Source organism: Heteronotia binoei, chromosome 4 (genome assembly GCF_032191835.1).
Source record: "Heteronotia binoei isolate CCM8104 ecotype False Entrance Well chromosome 4, APGP_CSIRO_Hbin_v1, whole genome shotgun sequence".
NCBI classification, from domain to species: Eukaryota; Metazoa; Chordata; class Lepidosauria; order Squamata; family Gekkonidae; genus Heteronotia; species Heteronotia binoei.
This window is the reverse complement of record NC_083226.1, coordinates 9,844,623-9,866,648: the sequence shown is the minus strand read 5'-3', so window position 1 is coordinate 9,866,648 and position 22,026 is coordinate 9,844,623. Positions and strand designations below refer to the sequence as shown.

Genomic DNA, 22,026 nt, shown 5'->3' with positions numbered 1-22,026 from the left:
ACATATGGACCATAGATTCCCTTTCTCCAATAGAATATGAGCAGCATCCGTCTTCATATGGAATCTCCCTCTGTTTCCCATCTAGAACCCGTGAGTGGGTAACCACACAATGAGCCAAAGTGAACGTTCTTCTATAAGATTGCACATCCAAATAAGCAAGGTATTTGGCCATTTTCATGACATATTTGGACTTGTTGGGGGCCAGGAAAGAAGCCTGTCATAATCTGGATTATTAATCAGAGACATCCCTAATAAAACAATGGCTACCCATGGCCATCTGAATCTACATTCCAATCAGCCCATTAATCTATTGATCATTGTCTATTACAAACTGTTGCCGCGGTTTCCCCAAGTCATTTGTGGAGGTCTTTCTCAGACGTGCTGTTTGAAATCCTACTAACCTGATGGTGCCAGGAACAAAAATTGGAACTCTTTTTCTTCAAAGCAGGTATTCGGCCACTGAGCTTTGAACTTCAGTCTACAAAGTGTGTAGAGAGCATTTTTGCTGCACATAAGCCACTCTTGAAATGGACACTAGATTCATGAATCAAGAATGAACATGTAAAATAGAAGGCTTACATGGCGGTAAATGGTAGAATTCCATTCCAATGGACAGCAGTTTTACCCAGTGTCTGTCTTTATATATGGTCTGTATGCAGCAAGGAGGATTGTAAACAAGTTTCTCAATCCCGTTGGCTGTTTTCTCTTGAGTATTTCATTATTGAGAGCTGGGAACATATAAGTGAGAAATTCCTTGAGGAAATCAGGAAAACGTTTGGGAAATCTCCCCTTCAGGATCATATTAACTGATCTAGCTTGCAGCTGAGCTCCCTCCCATTTGATTTGTTTCCTTCTCCCGTGACATGCAACAAAATACTTCAACATAGTTTTTTGAATGAGAAAAACCTTTGAATTAGAACCTGAACGAGTGTACAGTAATACAAGTAAAGAAATATAGGACAGTGGGCTGGATTAGGGATGGGCACAAATGGCATTTTTATGGTTTGGTTAGTGGCTGAACCACGAACCAAACAACATGCCTACATAAAATAATGTGCCAGTTCATAAACTGAACCAGTTCATAATCCATTTAAAGTTTAAACCCCTGCATTCTTCTCCATACAAATGCTATGTGGAGCAGAAAACAAGGGTTTAAATAGCTCCAAGCCTTTTAAATCTTTTGGTTCTGGTTCTCACAGCTTCAAAACAGCTTTGGAGCAAAACCAGAGGGTTAAATCATTCCATTTAGAAACAGAAGAAGACGACTAGATTTATACCCTGCCCTTCTCTCTGAATCAGAAACTCAGAGCGGCTCACAATCTCCTATATCTTCTCCCCCCACAACAGACACCCTGTGAGGTGGGTGGGGCTGAGAGAGCTCTGACAGAAGCTGCCCTTTCAAGGACAACTCCTGCAATAGCTATGGCTGACCCAAGGCCATTCCAGCAGCTGCAAGTGGAGGAGAGGGGAATCAAACCCGGTTCTCCCAGATAAGAGAGCTCTGGCTGACCCAAGGCCATTCCAGCAGCTGCAAGTGGAGGAGGGGGGATTCAAACCCGGTTCTCCCAGATAAGAGTCCGCACACTTAACCCCTACACCAAACTGTGGGAGTAACACATGCAGGCCAGCTTGTACTCCTGTTCCTTGCTGAGGTGCTGTATCCTCTCGCTGATGCCCGCCCACAATCTGCCTGTCAAGCCCCTGACCCAAGGGAGAACTGGTGTCCCTTCAGGGCCGGGCTGCACTGCAGAGTCCACCTATTCCAGCCCTTGAATTAAGAGGATGACCCAGGCTGGCTATGGGGGCCTAATTCATGTCAGTGGTGTCCTGGAATGGCTTTGAGACCTGTTCCAGCTGGGAGAGCTCAGCCAGCCTTTGGAGCCAGTGCTGAGCGTCTCTTCCACATGCTGGATGGTCATGTAAGAGACGACATCCTGCACGATGCTCCACCAAACATGCAATCATGGTGTAGGTGGAGTTCCACTGGGCGGCCACATCCTGGACCAGCCAGTGTTCCTGCCCGTCCTCTTCCGCCTGCTTCTTTCACAGCGGATGTGCAGCCTTGATGCTGCACAAGAAGTGGCCAGCCAGATGCCGGCAGTTCTCTCACAGGGCCCTAATCTCAAGGGTGGTGGTGTCCCATCTTCCTTAGCCGTGTTCCCCAGCCCTGGGGCGTCCCTCACCACCAGGCGCAGCCTGTGCACCAGGCAAATTATGTTCCTGAGATCTTGGGGTCGTGGTAGATAACTCACTGAAAATGTCAAGACAGTGTGCGATTGCAATAAAAAAGGCCAATGCCATGCTGGGAATTATTAGGAAGGGAACTGAAAACAAGTCAGCCAGTATCATAATGCCCCTGTATAAATCGATGGTGCGGTCTCATTTGGAGTACTGTGTGCAGTTCTGGTCGCCGCACCTCAAAAAGGATATTATAGCACTGGAGAAAGTCCAGAGAAGGGCAACTAGAATGATTAAAGGGCTGGAACACTTTCCCTATGAAGAAAGGTTGAAACGCTTGGGACTCTTTAGCTTGAAGAAACGTCGACTGCGGGGTGACATGATAGAGGTTTACAAGATAATGCATGGGATAGAGAAAGAAGTCCTTTTCTCCCTTTCTCACAATACAAGAACTCGTGGGCATTCGATAAAATTGCTGAGCAGAGAGGTTAAAATGGATAAAAGGAAGTCCTTCTTCACCCAAAGGGTGATTAACATGTGGAATTCACTTCCACAAGAGGTGGTGGCGGCCACAAGTATAGCCACCTTCAAGAGGGGTTTAGATAAAAATATGGAGCACAGGTCCATCAGTGGCTATTAGCCACAGTGTGTGTGTATATATAAAAATTTTTTGCCACTGTGTGACACAGAGTGTTGGACTGGATGGGCCATTGGCCTGATCCAACATGGCTTCTCTTATGTTCTGAGGTGCACACACCTCACTGCCGCCTGCGTATTGGCACTGGCATCCATGGCCAGGTAGCCACAGGTGATATGTCTGCTGCTCAACCACTCCCTCAGGTTACTCTGTATCATTGCAGCAATGTTTGTTGCCAGGTGGTCTGCATCCATTCCCTGTGCGTGAAGGACAATCATCTTGTATCTAGGTGTCAGCGGGCCTCTCTCCTCCCGGGCATGGGCATGGTTCCACTCTGGAATCCCTCTGGTTGTCACCAGTAGGCAGTGAGGGAGAGGTCGCCATGGTGCCAAGCCACAGCGTTCCCTCTAAGCTGAGTCAGTGTGAGCTAGTTCACCCTTTTTTAGCCTCCAGCTCGCACCTTTTTGTCCTAGCTCAGAAAAAAAAATGGCCCCAGAGCAGACTAATTTATGCAGCAATTAAATGCTCACTCCCAACTTTAATGCCAGCAGCTCACAAAGTAGAATTTTTGCTCACAAGACCCCACAGCTTAGAGGGAACACTGGCTAGCCCCTCCAGAGGACCACCATGAGGTGGACAGTTCAGCCTTACAATTTGGAGAGCTCAGCTTCAACTATCTCCCCCACGGAGCAGTGCATGGTGGGTAACACTCACTGGCTTATAGTCCTGGAAGGAATGGTGCACCAGGCAGCCACATGGTGCACTAGCTGGCAAAAGGCCACTTCTTCCATGAGTGAGAATGGTTGGCCTTCCATAGCAATCATTTTGCCAATGAGGTGAGTGATTGTTCCCTGAACCCTCCCCCTTGATATTTTTCCTGGCTCTGGCAGTGCCTCCATGAGCATGACCTCTTGGAGAATGGCTTACTTAGTAGTCCCAACCGCAGCACCTGGAGTCCTTCTTTGAGTGGCCTGCTCTTTCCCCCACTTCTCCCTGCTGAGGTTAACCTTGCAGTAACTGTGTAAAGTGCCTCTCCCACAGATTCACACAGCCAGGTCTTATCTGCTCTCAGAGAAAGTGTGAGAAAGGGAGATGTTTTTATTAGCTTGCGTTCCTTAGCCATAAAAGAGATACTATGTAGTAGCCTTTGAACCCGTGACTCGAATTGCATCCGTATGTTAACCTTTTGAAGTTTTCCTGCAAGTAACTATTCAGTGTTGCATACGTCATTACTAGTATAGCTAGTAGCCATTGCTTCTTCCTCTGGTGGTGACAACTGGTGCCTCCAAAGAACAGCGGTGGCAGAGTGTTGCATGTCCCGACCTCTTGGCACTCCACCATGCACAGGTCACACCTTAGAGTGAGGAAGTATTTCCATCTGGCAAGTCGGAACCATGCCCCAACACCCACGGTTGGAGCAGGTGGGAGGCACAGCTGCTTCCTGGCATTGGGCTGGGGAGTGCTAGATGGGGGCAGACCAATGGAAGCAAAAGAAGCTCAGAGCTGGGAATCTTGTAATGTAGGAGGGGAGGATGTATCACCCCCCAAGTCACAGCCCTCACCATTCTCCCACCCAAACAGAGTTTCCTGCTGCAGCTTAGGCAGCAGTGCTGAAAACTCTAGAGCAGTAATTGAGAGCTATGCAGATGTGGACGGAGCAGGGGAAGTGGGCACCAAGACCTCTGAGGATGTGCTGGCGGTATCCTTCACTGGGCGGAGGCTCTGTTCATTGCCCAGAACCACTTGGCGCAGGGGAAAGTGATGGCATCCTCCCGTAACCACAAGTGTGACCCCTTCCACTCCCTCTAATGGTGCTGAACACCTGACCAAGCAAGCACCCAACCTAAATGCAGTTCAGGTGGTTCAGTTGCCAGAGAGGGCAAGAGGCTGCGAGGCAGGCAGGACAGCAGGCAGACAGGCACAGATCGATGCCATCCAGAGGAGAAGCAGGTCAGTTGGCGGGGGGAGAGTTTTGACCTAGAGCTATGCATTAAAATCACCCCACATCACTCCCTGAGACTGGAACATGTTGTCAAGCATGCATATTTCTATGTGCCAGGTAGGCATACCAGACATAGAGCAGAACACCACTCTGGTCTGTTCCCCCCCCCCACGCCTTTACAACAAAAGGGTGCATGATAAATCCATCTGGACCCAGGATGTTTAGTTTAACCTTGCAGTAACTGTGTAAAGTGCCTCTCCCCCAGATTCACACAGCCAGGTCTTATCTGCTCTCAGAGAAAGTGTGAGAAAGGGAGATGTTTTTATTAGCTTGCATTCCTTAGCCATAAAAGAGATACTATGTAGTAGCCTTTGAACCCATGACTCAAATTGCATCCGTATGTTAACCTTTTGAAGTTTTCCTGCAAGTAACTATTCAATGTTGTATACGTCATTACTTCCAAGGATTCTGTCCTTGACCAAGCTATGGAGTTTTTACAATAAAGCAACTTTTGATTCAAAGAACAAAAGCTGGATTATTGAGAAATATCGATGCTTGACGCATGTCCCCCAAAGCAGGCTGGGTGCAGGGAGGGAGGCTGACACAGGACAAGCAAGGTGATGGATGGGGGCTTTCAAATGGAGAGCAGTCCTCAGCGGGCACGAAAGGCAAACACAGATCCCTCCAAAACAAAAAGCAGCCCAGTGTATGCGGGTGATGGGTGGGATAACATGGCAGAGAACTAAGTCGAAGCTGCTCCCCCAACCCCCCAAAAACCCCTTGTCTTATTGCAACCCAAAGGCGGGGGGAGCTTGAAATTAAAGAAAAGGGAGGAAAAGGGAAATCACCAAGGAAGCAGACCGCAGGAAAATCCCACTAAACAAAAATGCTTGCTATGTTGAAGAATCAGAGAATCAGAGGTGGAAGGGACCTCTAGGGTCATCTAGTCCAACCCCCTGCACAATGCAGGAAACTCACAAACCCCTCCCCCTAAATTCACAGAATCTGCATTGCTGTCAGACGGCCATCCAGCCTCTGTTTAAAAACCTCCAAGGAAGGAGAGCCCACCACCTCCTGAAAAATCCTAGAGCTGGAAGGGACCTCCAGGGTCATCTAGTCCAACCCCCTGCACAATGCAGGAAACTCACAAACACCTCCCTCTAAATTCACAGAATCTGCATTGCTGTCAGACGGCCATCCAGCCTCTGTTTAAAAGCCTCCAAGGAAGGAGAGCCCACCACCTCCCGAGGAAGCCTGTTCCACTGAGGAACCGCTCTAACCATCAGGAAGTTCTTCCTAATAGAATCCTAGAGTTGGGAGGGACCTCCAGGGTCATCTAGTCCAACCCCCTGCACAATGCAGGAAACTCACAAACCCCTCCCCCTAAATTCACAGGATCTTCATTGCTGTCAGATGGCCATCTAGCCTCTGTTGAAAAACCTCCAAGGAAGGAGAGCCCACCACCTCCCGAGGAAGCCTGTTCCACTGAGGAATCGCTCTAACGGTCAGGAAGTTCTTCCTAGTGTTGAGCCGGAAACTCTTTTGATTTAATTTCAACCCTTTGGTTCTGGTCCTACCTTCTGGGGCCACAGGAAACAATTCCACTCCATATGACAGCCCTTCAAGTACTTGAAGATGGTGATCACAATATTCCAGGTGAGGTCTTATCGGAGCAGAGTAGAGCGATACCATCACATCACGTGATCTGGACACTGTACTTCTGTTGATACAGCCCAAATGTGCATTTGCCTCTGTTGATACAGCCCAAAATTGCATTGGCCAGTTTCAAGAAATTCAGTTCCGATATTTCCACCCTTTCCAGCAAACAAACAAAACCAAATTGCAACACAGAGGAACCCAGGGCAAAGGAAAACCTCTTGGCCCCTGACTGAGTAAGCTGGTGAAGCAATCCCCCCGCCATACCCAGCAGCAAATCTGTAAGGTTTTGCCCAGATGCTATCGTAAGACTCCTTGTGTGTAGGCAGAAAAAGCTTTATTAATAGATCAGGTAGCAAACACTGTTAGCAGGCATTTGCAAGGCTCCGCCTTGCCAGACCGAACAACTCTTTGGATCATTTGTAGCCTGCTTGTGAATGTCCTCTCTTTTTAAATGTTATGATTTGATATCTCCTTCAGGTACCATAGGGCTTTTAGTCGGTTTGAACATGAGTCTTATTTGACTCTGTACTAAATCTGGAGTCACCTTGATTCCAGAGCATTCCCTGCTTCTCTTGTGTTCTTAGGGAACCTGCCTCTTAAGTATGTTGGTTAGCTGTAGAAGACTTGGATTCTAGTATTAGTGTAGCTATTGTATGAGTAGGATCAAGAAAACCCGGTTTTGAACCCTCCTCTTGCATTGTGCGGCCTCATTTGGAATACCGTGTACCATCCTGGTCACTGCACCTAAAAATTTTTATAGCCTTGGAAAAGGTGCAGAAAAGGGCAACTAAAATGATTAAGGGGATGGAACTCTCCCTTGGAGAGCCAGTTTGGTGTAGTGGTTAAGTGCGCGGACTCTTATCAGGGAGAACCGGGTTTGATTCCCCGCTCCTCCACTTGCAGCTGCTGGAATGGCCTTGGGTCAGCCATAGTTATCACAGAGGTTGTCCTTGAAAGGGCAGCTGCTGTGAGAGCCCTCTCCAGCCCCACCCACCTCACAGGGTGTTTGTTGTGGGGGAGGAAGGTAAAGGAGATTGTGGGCCGCTCTGAGACTCTGTCCTTGAAAGGGCAGCTGCTGTGAGAGCCCTCTCCAGCCCCACCCACCTCACAGGGTGTCTGCTGTGGGAGAGGAAGGGAAAGGAGATGTGTAGGCCGCTCTGAGACTCTGTCCTTGAAAGGGCAGCTGCTGTGAGAGCCCTCTCCAGCCCCACCCACCTCACAGGGTGTCTGTTGTGGGGGAGGAAGGTAAAGGAGATTATGGGCCGCTCTGAGACTCTGTCCTTGAAAGGGCAGCTGCTGTGAGAGCCCTCTCAGCCCCACCCACCTCACAGGGTGTCTGCTGTGGGAGAAGGGAAAGGAGATGTGTAGGCCGCTCTGAGACTCTGTCCTTGGAAGGGCAGCTGCTGGGAGAGCCCTCTCAGCCCCTCCTACCTCACAGGGTGTCTATTGTGGGGGGGAGGAAGGTAAAGGAGATTGTGAGCCGCTCTGAGACTCTTCGGAGTGGAGGGCGGGATATAAATCCAATATCTTCTTCTTCTTCTTCTTTGAAGAAAGCGTAAAGAGGGCTCTTCAGCATGGAGAAACGACAGTTGAGAGGTGACATGATAGAGCAGGGGTGTCGAACTTGAGGGTCAGATCTGACATAAATGAGATCTTGTTGGGTTGGACCATGCGTGTCATAAAATATAATGCCAGGAAGCAGAGATACAAACTTTATAAAGGACACAGAGGTGCTTTTAAAAAAAGTGCTTTCTTTGTAGCTCTCTCATGGGATCAAAGGAACTGAGCAAAGGAAGCTCTGGCTCTTTCCCTCTCTCCCCCGGGGATGAGGAGGGGAAGGAGCCTCAGCCAGTAGAAGGAAGAGAGACTTGGCTCAGTAGCTCTGCTGTGCGAATGAGAGATTTAAATTTACTAAATATTCTCTGTGCCAAATAAATATTCTGTATATTTGTTTGTGGGAAGATCCAGAGGAATAAGAAAGGATTTGATTATGTTTCTACTTGCTGCAGCCGAAGCTTCAATTGTGACCAAATAAAAAACAAAAGAAGTACCAACACCTTTGCAGTGGTGCAAAAAAATTGAGAAGGATTACTTTATTATGGAAAAAAATTAGATCAGGTGTTAGCTATGGAGAATCCACTTTATCAATCTACATTTCTCTTCCAATAGTTACCTTTTCTACGCTATGTGGCCAGAGCCAGCTGCGGTGTAGTGGTTAAGAGTAACGGACTCTAATCTGGAGAATCAGGTTTGATTCCCCACTCCTCCTCCACCAGGTGACCTTCGGTCAGTCACAGTTCTCTCGGAGCTCCGCCTACCTCACATGGTGTTGGTCATGGGGAGAGGAAGGGAAAAGGGATTGGAAGCCACTTCGAGACTCCCTCGAGGAATGAAAACCGGGGTATAAAACCAACTGCCCTGCTCCTCCTTGAAACTATTCAAATGTAGCACTACCAACCAACTATAGTTTTATACCACTGCTCTGATATGTATACTTTAATTAGTATATATAATGAAATCTCATGTACTATGTTAATAATAATAAGAAGATATTGGATTTATATCCCGCCCTCCACTCCGAAGAGTCTCAGAGTGGCTCACAATCTCCTTTACCTTCCTCCCCCACAACAGACACCCTGTGAGGTGGGTGGGGCTGGAGAGGGCTCTCACAGCAGCTGCCCTTTCAAGGACAGAGTCTCAGAGCGGCCTACAATCTCCTTTCCCTTCCTCCCCCACAACAGACACCCTGTGAGGTAGGAGGGGCTGAGAGGGCTCTCACAGCAGCTGCCCCTTCAAGGACAGAGTCTCAGAGTGGCTCACAATCTCGTTTCCCTTCCTCCCCCACAACAGACACCCTGTGAGGTGGGTGGGGCTGAGAGGGCTCTCACAGCAGCTGCCCTTTCAAGGACAGAGTCTCAGAGCGGCTCACAATCTCCTTTACCTTCCTCCCCCACAACAAACACCCTGTGAGGTGGGTGGGGCTGGAGAGGGCTCTCAAGGACAACTTCTGCCAGAGCTATGGCTGACCCAAGGCCATTTCAGCAGATGCAAGTGGGGGAGTGGGGAATCAAACCCAGTTCTCCCAGATAAGAGTCCACACACTTAACCACTACACCAAACTGGCTCTCCAGTTTGAAATGTTTTGTTCTACAAAATATATCCACACAATTGTTGAGATATTATGCATATGTTATTCTGAACCTATATCAGAAATACTGTAAATAACAAGTTTTTCTAAAAGAAGATTCTTCTTCCATACTGTAACAAATGTTAAGTGGTGGACAGCACTGTACAACTTTTTAAAGGCGATAATTTGTCGTTTACCCAGGAATCAAAACTTATGATGAGACATAAGTACTTCTCACATCTTCCGTTCACATGCGCTTCTGCCCAGGGATTTTTTGAGTGCTGCTTGGACATCCTTGTTCCTCAGGCTGTAAACGACAGGATTCAGCAATGGAGTCACCAGGGTGTATGTGACAGAGATAAACATGTCCTCATTCAAAGCGTTTCTGGATCGGGGCCTCAGGTAAACAATGGAAGCACATCCAAAATGCACAACCACAACAATGAGATGAGAGGAGCAAGTTGAAAAGGCCTTGCGCTTGCCCTCTGCTGTGGGGATTTTCAGGACTGTATTTAAGATTAGAATATATGAAAGGAGGATCAGGAGAAATGAGAAAACTATCACTAAAAAAGAAAAAAGAAAAATGAGAATTTCTCCTATATAATTTCGGGCACAGGCCAGCTCAAGCAAAGGTGCTATATCACAAAGGAAATGATTTATTTTATTTGGTCCACAGTACGGCAAGGAAAACACAGAAAATGAATAGATTTCTGAAATTAAAAAACCACCTATTGCTGAAAAGACCACCAGTTTAGTACAGAGTCTCTGATCCATCAAAACTGGATAACGTAAAGGTTTACATATGCAAGCATATCGGTCATATCCCATCACTACGAGAAGCAGACAATTTGTACATGCAAAGCCCAAGAATGTATACATCTGAACAGTGCAACCGATGAATGAAATAGTTGCTTTCTCTTTTAGAAGATTTACAAGCATATTGGGGATGATGGTGCAAGTGTAGCAGGTTTCTGAACTGGAGAGCATGGCAAGGAAGAAATACATGGGGATGTGGAGGCTGGACTCGCGCCTTATTGTAGCAATAATGATGATATTTCCAGCCAAAATGGCCAAGTACATGATGGAGAACACCACAAACAGAGGGACCTGCAGGTCTGGGAAACTGGAAAATCCAATCAAGATGAATTCTGTCACCATGCTTTGATTTCCTTGTTCCATTGATGTAGCATCTGGAATGAAACCTATTAGACTCTTACAAAATTGAAACAGTGCCTGTCAACTGATACTTTATACCAGTGATTCTCGTAGCTTGAGAGACATTTGTGGTTCTCGGACATACTACCAGTAACTCTTCAGAAAACTGTTGCCTGAAAATCAATAAACATTTAAATTAAACAAAAGAGAAAAAAACTGTTGCCCTTTGTGGTGCCAGCCCCATGTTTCTGGCAAATGGGCAAGTCTCTTGCGTGTTAGACCTTGTGGCTAGCAGATGATTACCAACCTGAGTATCCACTGTTAAGGAATGGCTAAGCTGTGAACATCCCTAAGATATAGTCCTCATGCCTCGAATGGAAGTAAATGTAGCTCTTTTGGTTGATGGAAATCCCTGGAATGGCTCTCCAGGAGCTGTTGATTGAGAACCACTACTTTATGTTGGGAACATTTCCCCCACTTATACTTACTTTGCAGCCATAAAAGCTGATTGCAAGGTAAATTCTTTTAAAAGATATATTTGATAATAATTCTTCCAATGTAATAATTGTTCCAATGCCTTCCTGTCCATAGGTTTAAATGCCCTTCAATTTTATCCTGGAATGATTTTTATTCTTTTTCAACAGCTGGCTTATTTAACCCAAGGTCTGACGTCAGATCACACGAATTATTTTTATATATCCGAACATCCCAAAATGGAATATTGTTCAATTTATAACAAGGACCAAATTGAATGTATGAACATGTGGCATTCCCCCTGTTGACAAACTCCATGTTTGGATAAAAATATTACAAAGAGGTCATCAATTTATATGTAATTATTATAATATTTAAAATATAGATAAAACTCATTTTAATTAGATTTAATAAGGTTTTAATTTAATAAGTATAAATATGCCTCCCATGGTGCCGTAGAGCTGTCCATTTGATTTGAGCAATGAGTGTAGCTAAGATTGGATTAATGCAGTCAGCAAGACCTGTGAATAGCAGCACATTAGCTTGCAGATAATAAAAGAGTTAATGAGCAGATGTGAGAACTGAGTGACTTAGCATGCGAAGTGAGATAAGAACCCAGTATTTCTTTTAAGCCCCGGGGGGGGGGGTTCCATTGTCATGAGTATTGTAATTCAGCAATCTCTCATTCTAATCTTTCTGAAATTCCTTTTTCAATAAAACAGCTACTCCGAGGTCCCGAACTGAATGTCCTAGGAGGCTGAAATGTTCTACAGGTTTCTCAGTTTTGTGTTTTTTTATATCAGATTTGTGCCCGTTTAGGCGTAGAGTGTGACCACTTTGCCCTATGTAGAGAACTGAAGGGTATTGTTGGCATTTAATGGCATATACAATGTTAGAAAATGAACAACTAAATGAGCCTGAGATGGTGTAGCTGATATTTTTAGGTCCAGTGATCATGTTGTCTAGGTTACGTACCACTCTAAACTCAAAAACATTCAATACATCATCAGCAATAATGACGGTTCTCTTTCATGAGTGCTGTGGGGCAAACATTTCCTTGCCCACAGACAGGCCCCAATCTCAAACCTCCCGAGGAAGCCTATTCCACTGAGGAACTGCTCTGACTGTCAGGAAGTTCTTTCTAATGTTGAGCCGGAAACTCTTTTGATTTAATCGCAACCCATTGGTTCTGGTCCTACCTCCTGGGGTCACAGAAAACAATTCCACACCATCTTCTATAGGACAACCCTTCAAGTACTTGAAGATGGTGATCATATCACCTCTCAGCAACCTCCTCTCCTAGCTAAACATGCCCAGCTCCTTCAGCCTTTCCTCATAGGACTTGGTCTCCAGACCCCTCACCATCTTCGTTGCCCTCCTCTGGACCCGTTCCAGCTTGTCTATATCCTTCTTAAAATGTGGTGTCCAAAACTGAACACAATACTCCAGGTGAGGTCTTACCAGAGCAGAGTAAAGCGATACCATCATCACTTCATGTGATCTGGACACTATACTTCTGTTGATACAGCCCAAAATTGCATTTGCCTTTTTAGCCACCACATCACACTGTTGACTCATGTTCAGCGTATGGTCCACTAAGACCCCTACATCCTTTTCACACAGACTACCACCCAGGCAAGTCTCCTCTATCCTATAATCATAATGCCTCTCTTTGGAGTGACAGCTTATTAATTCATGGTGATGATAAGGTACCAACTCAGTGGCAAAAAAGTAAAATGAATGAGCTTATGATGTTGATCCAGAAGACATATCACTAAAGGAGTCTGAAGATATCTCTTCCTGCTTTTGCTCTGGTGGTCAGACATCTGCATCCTAAGAGGACATGGTTGTCATGCCCACATCTGAAAGGTGCCATGGACACATGGAGACATCAATGGTCACAGTATGAGGAAGCCTAGAAATTCAATATGTTATGCTTTTGATTTTGGATCAGGGTCAAAGGAGGCAGATGGAATCTCTGTCCTGGGGCCCACAGTGGCTCTGGGCAGCCCTGAATGGCCCAAGACTGAATGCATTAGGAAATCATCTCCTGCCATTCTGGACTATTAACCTGAGATCCTCTCTGAATCTGTCTTTGAATAAGAATCCATCTTCTGAATGTTGTCTATTCCAGACTGCTGCGGCAGTTCTCCTAAGTCATTTGTGGAGGTCTTCTCAGCCCCACTAATTAAGAGCTCTCTGAACTGATGGTGCCAGGAAAAGAAGCTGGAGCCTTTTGCATGCAAGGGAAGTATTCAGCTACCAAGCATATAGAGTGCCTTTTGGCATGACATTCATACAAACCACTAGTGAAACAGAGGCCACATCATTTTTGAATCAAGAAGGAATATAGAAAACAGATTTCTTACGTGGAGGTGAGCTGTTGGATTCCATTCCAAAGGACAGAATTTTGCCACAATACCCTTCTTTTATATGGCATTTACAAAGCACGAAACACTGTAAACAAGTTTCTAAATCCTCTGGGATATTATCTCTATTGTATTTGAGAGGTTACACTCATTAGCCATTACAGTGTCAATGAGAGCTACATCAGGGGTGTGCAACCTAATATGCAAAGGAGCTCCTGCTAGAATTCCACCCCTGGCTGGGATACCCCAGACTTTCCCCAAGTCATCCATGAGGCTATGGACCCTTTGATGGTGGTGACACTAACATAGGATAAGAGACACACTATCCTTGGAAGAGAGGAATTTGGCAGCAAAGATGGAATTCCAAGGAATCCAGGATTAAGATGAATATTAGAACATGGTGCCAGAATGTGGCACCGTCGGGATGGGACACAGGCTGGAAGGGGGCCGAGCACTATCATGTCTCGGCCTTCCTTCCCTTATAATTCTGTCTGTTCCCACCGTCATACCTTCCCCTCCCCAGGAGTACTGGAATCCCCAGGCTGGTCATCCCCTGCCAGTCTCCGCCACAGCCTCAGACCTGTTATAGATAGGCCCAGTTCACCACCCTACTCCACTCCCCAACCCTCTCTTCTCACGCCGATCAATCAATTCTCAATTTAGGCTACCCTGCTAATAATTTATCTAATAGTTAATTTAATCTAAAAGACCCCACCCCATAATCTTCCCTTTAATTCATTAGCTAAAAATTTAATTAATTCTACTGGTTTCTTAATTGTAAAAAACCCCTCCCAATCGATTACCCTTCCCAATTAATTTGCCAAAGATATAAGATTCATCAAATAGCCAGTCAATTAATCAGTAATCCAAATCAATTAACCAATAAAATTTCATTAACAATTCATTTAGCAGTCAGCAGTTCAATCTTGATACATTAGCAGTGAAGATCAGGTTAGAGTTAAAAAGGTACTGGGTAAAAGCGCTGCAGTACTTAAAGTGCAGAGTGTGCTTAGAGCGTGGACGTTCTCAAAGTGCAGAGTGTATTCAGAGTGTGGGCATTCTCAAAGTGCAATAGTGCTGTCCGAACTCCAGGCGGCCCCTACACTGCCTAGGGGACCCGGAGGGGTGGAAACCACCCCGTGTTCCCCCTGCCGTGCAGCCAAGCCCTTCAAACACTCAGTTGACCACAAGCGTCTCGCAGCCGCCTGTGAGTTTCACAGCCCCACCAGGCAGTCTTCCAGCCACTCCGGCACTCCACCTGTTGCTGGCCCTTCCCAACCTCCCAGCCTTCCACTCACGGCCCGGTTGTCCCAGATAGACCCAGCTTGTCTTCCAGCCCCACTGGGAATGACAGCAGCACCGGGAGAAAGCTGGGGAGGAGAACCGTCGTCCCGCCAGCAGCCTCCAAGCCGCTTCGGCACTCCGCTCCAGCACTCCGCCCGCTAGTTTGGCCTCTGCCACCATCCTCCGGTCTCTCACCAGCACCCACCAATCTCACAACATGCCACCTTCCATTCCAGCCATCCTGCACTCCAGCCCGCGGCTCACAGCTGTGCCGTCCTCTGCGCCGCCGAGCAGCCCAGCTGGTAAGCAGTGTTTCTTTTGTATTTCGAGGGGTTAAGGGACTGCACCTTCTCCCAGCAACATATCAGCAAGCCCAGTTTAGGTTGTAGTGGGAACAGACCAGAACAGATATAATGCTGTTAATTTCGGAGCCCCAACACCTAACAATTTCGGAGCCCTAACATCATCGCCATCTTGTCTCCAGTGGGGAGGATTCAGCTGGTGTGTGAAGTGGAGACCTGCATGCAGCATGTGGCACTCCAATGGCTGCAGCAGCAAGGGGGTAAGGGGGGACATGAGTCTCAGGGGCAAAAGGAGAGGTGAAGAAACCCACGAGCACCCAGGGCAAAGAGAAACCTCAGCCTAGGAGTCAATGCTACTGGTGCAACGCCATGGGGCATCTAGCCAGCGAATGCCCTGAGGAACCTTGATGCCCCCTGCCCTCACTCCAAAGACAGCCAGCGCTCCCAAGTTCAAGAAGGAAGATTCAAGAGGACAAAAGCACTCCAGGGGCAAGGTGGTGGCGGCGAGTGAGCGAGAGGAAGACACTTCCATGGTGTGGAGCTCAGACGGGGAATCCGATCCAGAAATGCTGGCAGGAAATGAGAATGACCTGTCATAAGTGGCGCAAAGCGGCTGGTCGGGGCAGTCTCAGAGTCACTAAGGGTAAGAATAACGGGAACTTTATCCCCTTGACTTTGTTGAATCCTTTAGGCCTTCTGTCCCAGTCTCCAAATGTTACCCACCTAACGTGGAAGTGCAGTGTAGAGCTAAGGACTGACTGAAAGGAGTACACAAAGTAATATAAAGGTCTCCCAAGTGTGTGGTTGAGAATATTATAGTAATTCTCCCTCATAATTCATATTTATCAATCTTTATAATGGCATGGTGCAAACCCCAAGGGTTCACGAATGCTGCAGTTTTGAGAAGTCACTAAAAAGTAGGAGCCAGGAAGTACCGACACCTGTACCTTCTTAGCACCTCTTTGTGGAGGGCAATCAGAACATATAGTTTATTGTCTTTGTACCAGAATCCCCACTCCCCTTGAAATACCTCGGCAGGGCGATCCTCCCATTCCTTCTCTGCTTTGGCTTTCAGTCCCCACCCTCCACTGTTCTTGGTCAGGCAGGCGTGCTTTCTGGGAGTGTGTCATGACTGCGCCACTCAGCTGAGAGGGGGCGAATAGTGAGGCAGTTGTCTCCTCCCTTTGTGTTGTGGTAGGCGGGACAAGGCATCAGCTAGGAAGTTATGTGATCCAGGGATTTGCTGAAGCATGAAGTCAAATTTGGAGAAGAACCCCACCCACCGGATCTGTTATATCAGTTTTCGGTGTGCATGGAGCACCTCCAAGTTTTTATGGTCTGTCTATACTTCAAAAGGAACCCTGGTCCCCCCCAGCCAGGGCCTCCATGTCTCTATTGCAAATTTTATAGTGTAGGCTTTCTTATCCCACACAGACCAATTCCTTTCAGAGGGGCATAGCGTGCCCTCCTCATCATGTTGGAGGGCTACGTCACTGGCGTCACATTGTACCACAAAGGGTTTCAAATTGTTTGGGTGGAGCAATATCGGCTCACTAGTGAAGTGAATTTTCAGCTGGCCAAAGGCTTGTTGACAGCTGTCTGTCCAGTTCAGTTTAGCCCCTGATTTTGTTGCATTGGGCCCCCTCCCCTTTGTCTTTAGGAGCTCTGTTAACGGGGGGACCATCTGGGGAAAATCCCTGAATGAAATTTCTGTAGAAAGTCGTAAAACTGAGAAAACTTTGGGGAAAAAGGAAGGGGGCTTATCATTGCTTGCTAGAGCTTTCTGTTGAAACTATATCATTGATAGTAAAAGTACCTTGCCTCAGTTCTGACTCAGAGGCTGTCTGAGCATAAGCCTACCCGAACCTCTTAATAAATGGAAACTTTTGAAATAAATGGACTATTTATTGAGTTATCAGGGGGGACGCCCGACAGCAAGCACACTTCTTCAGGATGGGCCTTTATAGTAAATGATGTGTTAGCAGCTTTGACCCTTTGTATTCTTTATTTAATTACTTTATTGTAATTTTTTTTGTCTTTGACTTGTATTGGTCATAGACCTAATAAATCTGAATCTGAATTTGACTGCCAGTATTTCTGACTCATATGTTAATATTGTTGAGCATTAAGTGTTGCATTTGACACCCAAAAAAGAGCTGTTGTGCAATTCGGGTGGGTGACGGAAAGAACAATGCAGGAAAGGATTCTTGTCAGTTGCATACGGTAAAACCTGCAAATATCCCTCCATGACTTGTGTCAAGAAAGGCGATTTCACTGGAATTTGAACAATGGGGAAATTTAATGGAAGGATGGAGACTATTGCGCCATTCCACAAAATCAAGAGAAACATCATCACCTCTAAAGATGGCAAAAATATCATCAGAACATCCAGATGCAGCTGTAAATGAGTCAAGAGGGAAGAAGATTATTGAAAAAAGAATGTTGCCTCAGAATGGCTCAGGAATAAAATGGCAGCCATTGGTACTACTGGGACAACTTCAACATACAATACAAACTTGCCTGTTCAGTTCCTCAGAAAGCTGGGGGATATTTGCAGAAGCAAAATTCTGCACATGGGCCATGCATCTGCGTTTACTTCAAGGATTTTTTTTATAACGTATTTTATTAATTTATAATTCAAAATTACAGGTATATTTATAGTACAATATAAATCGGTGACTTAAGGGAATATGCCTTCTAAACAATTACAAGTATATAAGTAAAATACCATAAACAAATATTATATTACTTAGTTCAATAGAGGTGAAATACATTTATACTGCAAGGATTTTTAAGAACATCTTTGTCTCTGGCATTCTGGATTAGAATTACAGGTACAAGAGAATCTCTTCTCACTTCCAATATATGTTCCCATTTTAACAAAGCAGACAGGTCAGAAGTAGTTTCTAAAAACTAAAGCATACCTTATTCAGAACACTGTTTTAATAATTCATAGATGGGGATTAGGACAAGATTACATTGCTGTCAAAAGTATTCTTACTTCATACAGTAACAAATATTAGTTCCCTTCCATCCTTCTTCCTGAACGTGATAACTGTTTTGCCAGACGTTTCATCTTGGACCAATTCCCCACTAGCCTTACCCAACTATTACTCTCCTCTTCTCCACTGGGCTTCCATTGGATTTTGCATAAGCTGCCCTCTTTCTCACTCTGTCTCTTTCGCACAGCAAGCAAGATCTCTAGAAACCGGTTTTTGTTTGCCAGGCAAAAGAGGAGAAGTGAGTTGCAGTCCCAGGGCAGTTTGTGTGAAAGCCACCGGAAGATCCACGGAGAAGAGGAGAGTTAGAGCATGGGATGGCAAGTGCGGAATCGGTCATGCATGAACCCATAATTGCTAGTTAAATCTTCCAGACGCATGTGCTCCTGCCCAGAGATTTCTTGAGTGCTACTCGGACATCCTTGTTCCTCAAGGTATAAACAACAGGATTCAGCAGTGGGGTCACCAGGGTGTATGTGACGGAGATCAAGGTGTCCTCATTCAAAGTGTACCTGGACTGAGGTCTCAGGTAAATAATGGAAGCACAAACAAAGTGCACAACCACCACAATGAGGTGAGAGGCACAAGTTGAAAAGGCTTTGCGCTTGCCCTCTGTTGTGGGGATTTTCAGGATTGTGTTTAAGATTAAAAGATACGAGAGAATGACCAGAAGGAATGAGAAAACTACCACCAAGAAACAAATGACAAAAATGACAATTTCCCCTATATAATTTCGGCCACAAGCCAACTCAAGTAAAGGTGCTAAATCACAAAAGAAGTGATTGATTTTATCCGGCCCACAGAATGGCAAGGTAAATATAAAATATGTCTCCACTGTAGAAAAGAGAAAACCAGTCGATACTGAGAAGACCACCAGTTTAGTGCAAAATCTCGGATTCATCAGAACTGGATAATGTAAAGGTTTACATATGGACACATATCGGTCATACCCCATCACTGTGAGAAGCATGCAGTCTGTGCAAGCAAAGCCCAGGAACAAACACATCTGGACAGCACAACCAATGAAGGAAATAGTTGCCTTTTCTCTTAGAAGATTTACAAGCATATTGGGGATGATGGTGATTGTGTAGCAGATTTCTGAACCAGAAAGGATGGCCAAGAAGAAGTACATGGGGTTGTGGAGGCTGGAGTCACACTTTATTGTTGCGATGATGATGATATTCCCAGCCAAAATGGCCAAGTACATGAGGGAGAAGACCACAAACAGCAGGACTTGCAAGTCTGGGAAACTGGAAAATCCTATGAAGATGAATTCCATCACCACACTTTGATTCTCATGGCCCATTGGTCTGGAATCTGCAAAGAAACTATTACACTGACAAATACATTAATTTGTATTTGAGAATTAATTGACACTTCATACAATCATTTTGGGGGAGCATTGCACTCACAATTTCTTTCCCGCCTACTCAGCGTGGGAGAAGAGCTGGGTTTTTTTGGCAATAACATTTCAGCAAGGAGAAATCCACGTGGCACTCACTGCAAAGGACCTCAAAGGCAAAGTATCTGATTTCTAAGTGTTGCTTTATTAAATCATCCCACCAGCTGGTTTTTGGGGATGAGCTGGGTCTCACAAGAACAGCACATCAGTGGCAGGGAGGAAAGGTCTGGAGAGGACACCTGGGAATAGCAATGTCATTTCAGATGCTGGACATTTAGAGGTTCTCCTGAAAACTCTTCTGAATAGAAATAGGAATCACTAAGTAATTTTTCTAGAATTTCTTCACTATACTAATCCATATTTAATATAGTTAGACTCTAGAATCATAGACTTGCAAGGGACCCCAGGGTCATCTAGTCCAACCCCCTGCACAATGCAGGAAACTCACAAATACCTCCTCCTAAATTCACAGGATCTTCATTGCTGTCAGATGGCCATCTGGCCTCTGCTTTAAAACCTCCAAGGAAGGAGAGCCCACCACCTCTTGGGGAAGCCTGTTCCACTGAGGAATCGCTCTGACTGTCAGGAAGTTCTTCCTAATGTTGAGACAGAAACTCTTTTGATTTAATCACAACCCATTGGTTCTGGTCCTACCTCCTGGGGCCACAGAAAATAATTCTGCACCATCCTCTATATGACAACCCTTCAAGTACTTGAAGATGGTGATCATATCACCTATCAGCTACCTCCTCTCCAGGCTAAACATGCCCAGCTCCTTCAAGTCTTCATAGGACTTGGTCTCCAGACCCCTCACCATCTTCGTCACCCTCCTCTGGACCCGTTCCAGCTTGTCTATATCTTTCTTAAAATGTGGTGTCCAAAACTGAACACAATACTCCAGGTGAGGTCTTACCAGAGCAGAGTAAACCAATACCATTATCACTTAATGTGATCTGGACACTATACTTCTGTTGATACAGCCCAAAATTGCATTTGCCTTTTTAGCCACCACATCACGCTGTTGACTCATGCTCAGCATATGGTCCACAAAGACCCTTACATCCTTTTCACACAGGCTACTGCTAAGACAAGTCTCCCCTATCCTATAATCAAACAAGGGATTTTTATTACCTAAATGCAGAACTTTACATTTATCCCTGTTAAAATTCATTTTATTGGTTTCAGCCCAGTTTTCCAGCCTGTCAAGATCGTCCTGAAACCTGTCTCTGTCTTCTACTGTATTCACAACTCCTCACAATTTAGTATCATCGGCAAATTTAATAAACATTCCCTCTATTTTTAATTCAATTCATTTATAAAGATGTTTAGATATATCTGCAACAGAAGGGGATAGAGACATAGTTTGCGGGGGGGGAATTAAAATTCAGAAATTTTGGTGCATGTGTTTGTTATAAAATTATACCAATATAATGATATTATGTTGTGGGGTTTGGGGAGGGACCTCAGTGGGGTATAATGCCATAGAGTCCACCCTCCGAAGCACCCATTTCCTCCAGGAGAGCTGATCTCTGTAGTCTGGAAATCAGTTGCAATTTTGGGAGATCTCCAGGCCCCACTGGGAGGTTAGCAAGCCTAGAGGGAACCCAAGAAAGGGGCCTTGGAACTCCCTCCCCAAGGAGACGGATGTATTATCGTTGTCTTCCACCAATGGATGAAGGCTTCTTTGTTTCATTTGGCCTTCCCTCACTAACTCTGTTGTGAGTTGCGGTGCTAGACAATCAGGGACAACTGAAGGCACCACAGAAGGTCAGGCAGATGCCCTGATATAAACAATCACTGAAGACCTTTGGGTGCAGAGAATCCAAAGTGTAGAGCCAAAATGCCTCTCTTTGGAGTGACAGCTTATTAATTCATGGTGATGATAAGGTACCAACTCAGTGGCAAAAAAAGTAAAATGAATGAGCTTATGATGTTGATCCAGAAGACATATCACTAAGGGAGTCTGAAGATATCTCTTCCTGCTTTTGCTCTGGTGGTCAGACATCTGCATCCTAAGAGGACATGGTTGTCATGCCCACATCTGAAAGGTGCCATGGACACATGGAGACATCAATGGTCACAGTATGAGGAAGCCTAGAAATTCAATATGTTATGCTTTTGATTTTGGATCAGGGTCAAAGGAGGCAGATGGAATCTCTGTCCTGGGGCCCACAGTGGCTCTGGGCAGCCCTGAATGGCCCAAGACTGAATGCATTAGGAAATCATCTCCTGCCATTTTGGACTATTAACCTGAGATCCTCTCTGAATCTGTCTTTGAATAAGAATCCATCCTCTGAATGTTGTCTATTCCAGACTGCTGCAGCAGTTCTCCTAAGTCGTTTGTGGAGGTCTTCTCAGCCCCACTAATTAAGAGCTCTCTGAACTGATGGTGCCAGGAAAAGAAGCTGGAGCCTTTTGCATGCAAGGGAAGTATTCAGCTACCAAGCGTATAGAGTGCCTTTTGGCATGACATTCATACAAACCACTAGTGAAACAGA

The 22,026-nt window shown here is 45.6% G+C and overlaps 2 protein-coding genes across 2 annotated transcripts; both read right to left on the bottom strand.

The window, feature by feature from the left end:
- Window positions 1–9,777: 9,777 nt before the first annotated feature.
- On the bottom strand, window positions 9,778–10,722 carry LOC132569902 (olfactory receptor 10R2-like). Its single transcript, XM_060236333.1, has one exon. The coding sequence runs from the start codon at window positions 10,720–10,722 to the stop codon at window positions 9,778–9,780; it is 945 nt and encodes a 314-aa protein (XP_060092316.1).
- Window positions 10,723–18,487: 7,765 nt separating this feature from the next.
- On the bottom strand, window positions 18,488–19,432 carry LOC132569903 (olfactory receptor 10R2-like). Its single transcript, XM_060236335.1, has one exon. It carries the CDS (start codon window positions 19,430–19,432, stop codon window positions 18,488–18,490), a length of 945 nt encoding a protein of 314 aa, XP_060092318.1.
- Between the last annotated feature and the right edge of the window lie 2,594 nt (window positions 19,433–22,026).

What these genes read in the sequence shown, in the direction of transcription:
- LOC132569903 (XM_060236335.1), bottom strand. Translation starts at nt 19,432, where the DNA reads ATGGGCCATGAGAATCAAAGTGTGGTGATGGAATTCATCTTCATAGGA.
- LOC132569902 (XM_060236333.1), bottom strand. Translation starts at nt 10,722, where the DNA reads ATGGAACAAGGAAATCAAAGCATGGTGACAGAATTCATCTTGATTGGA.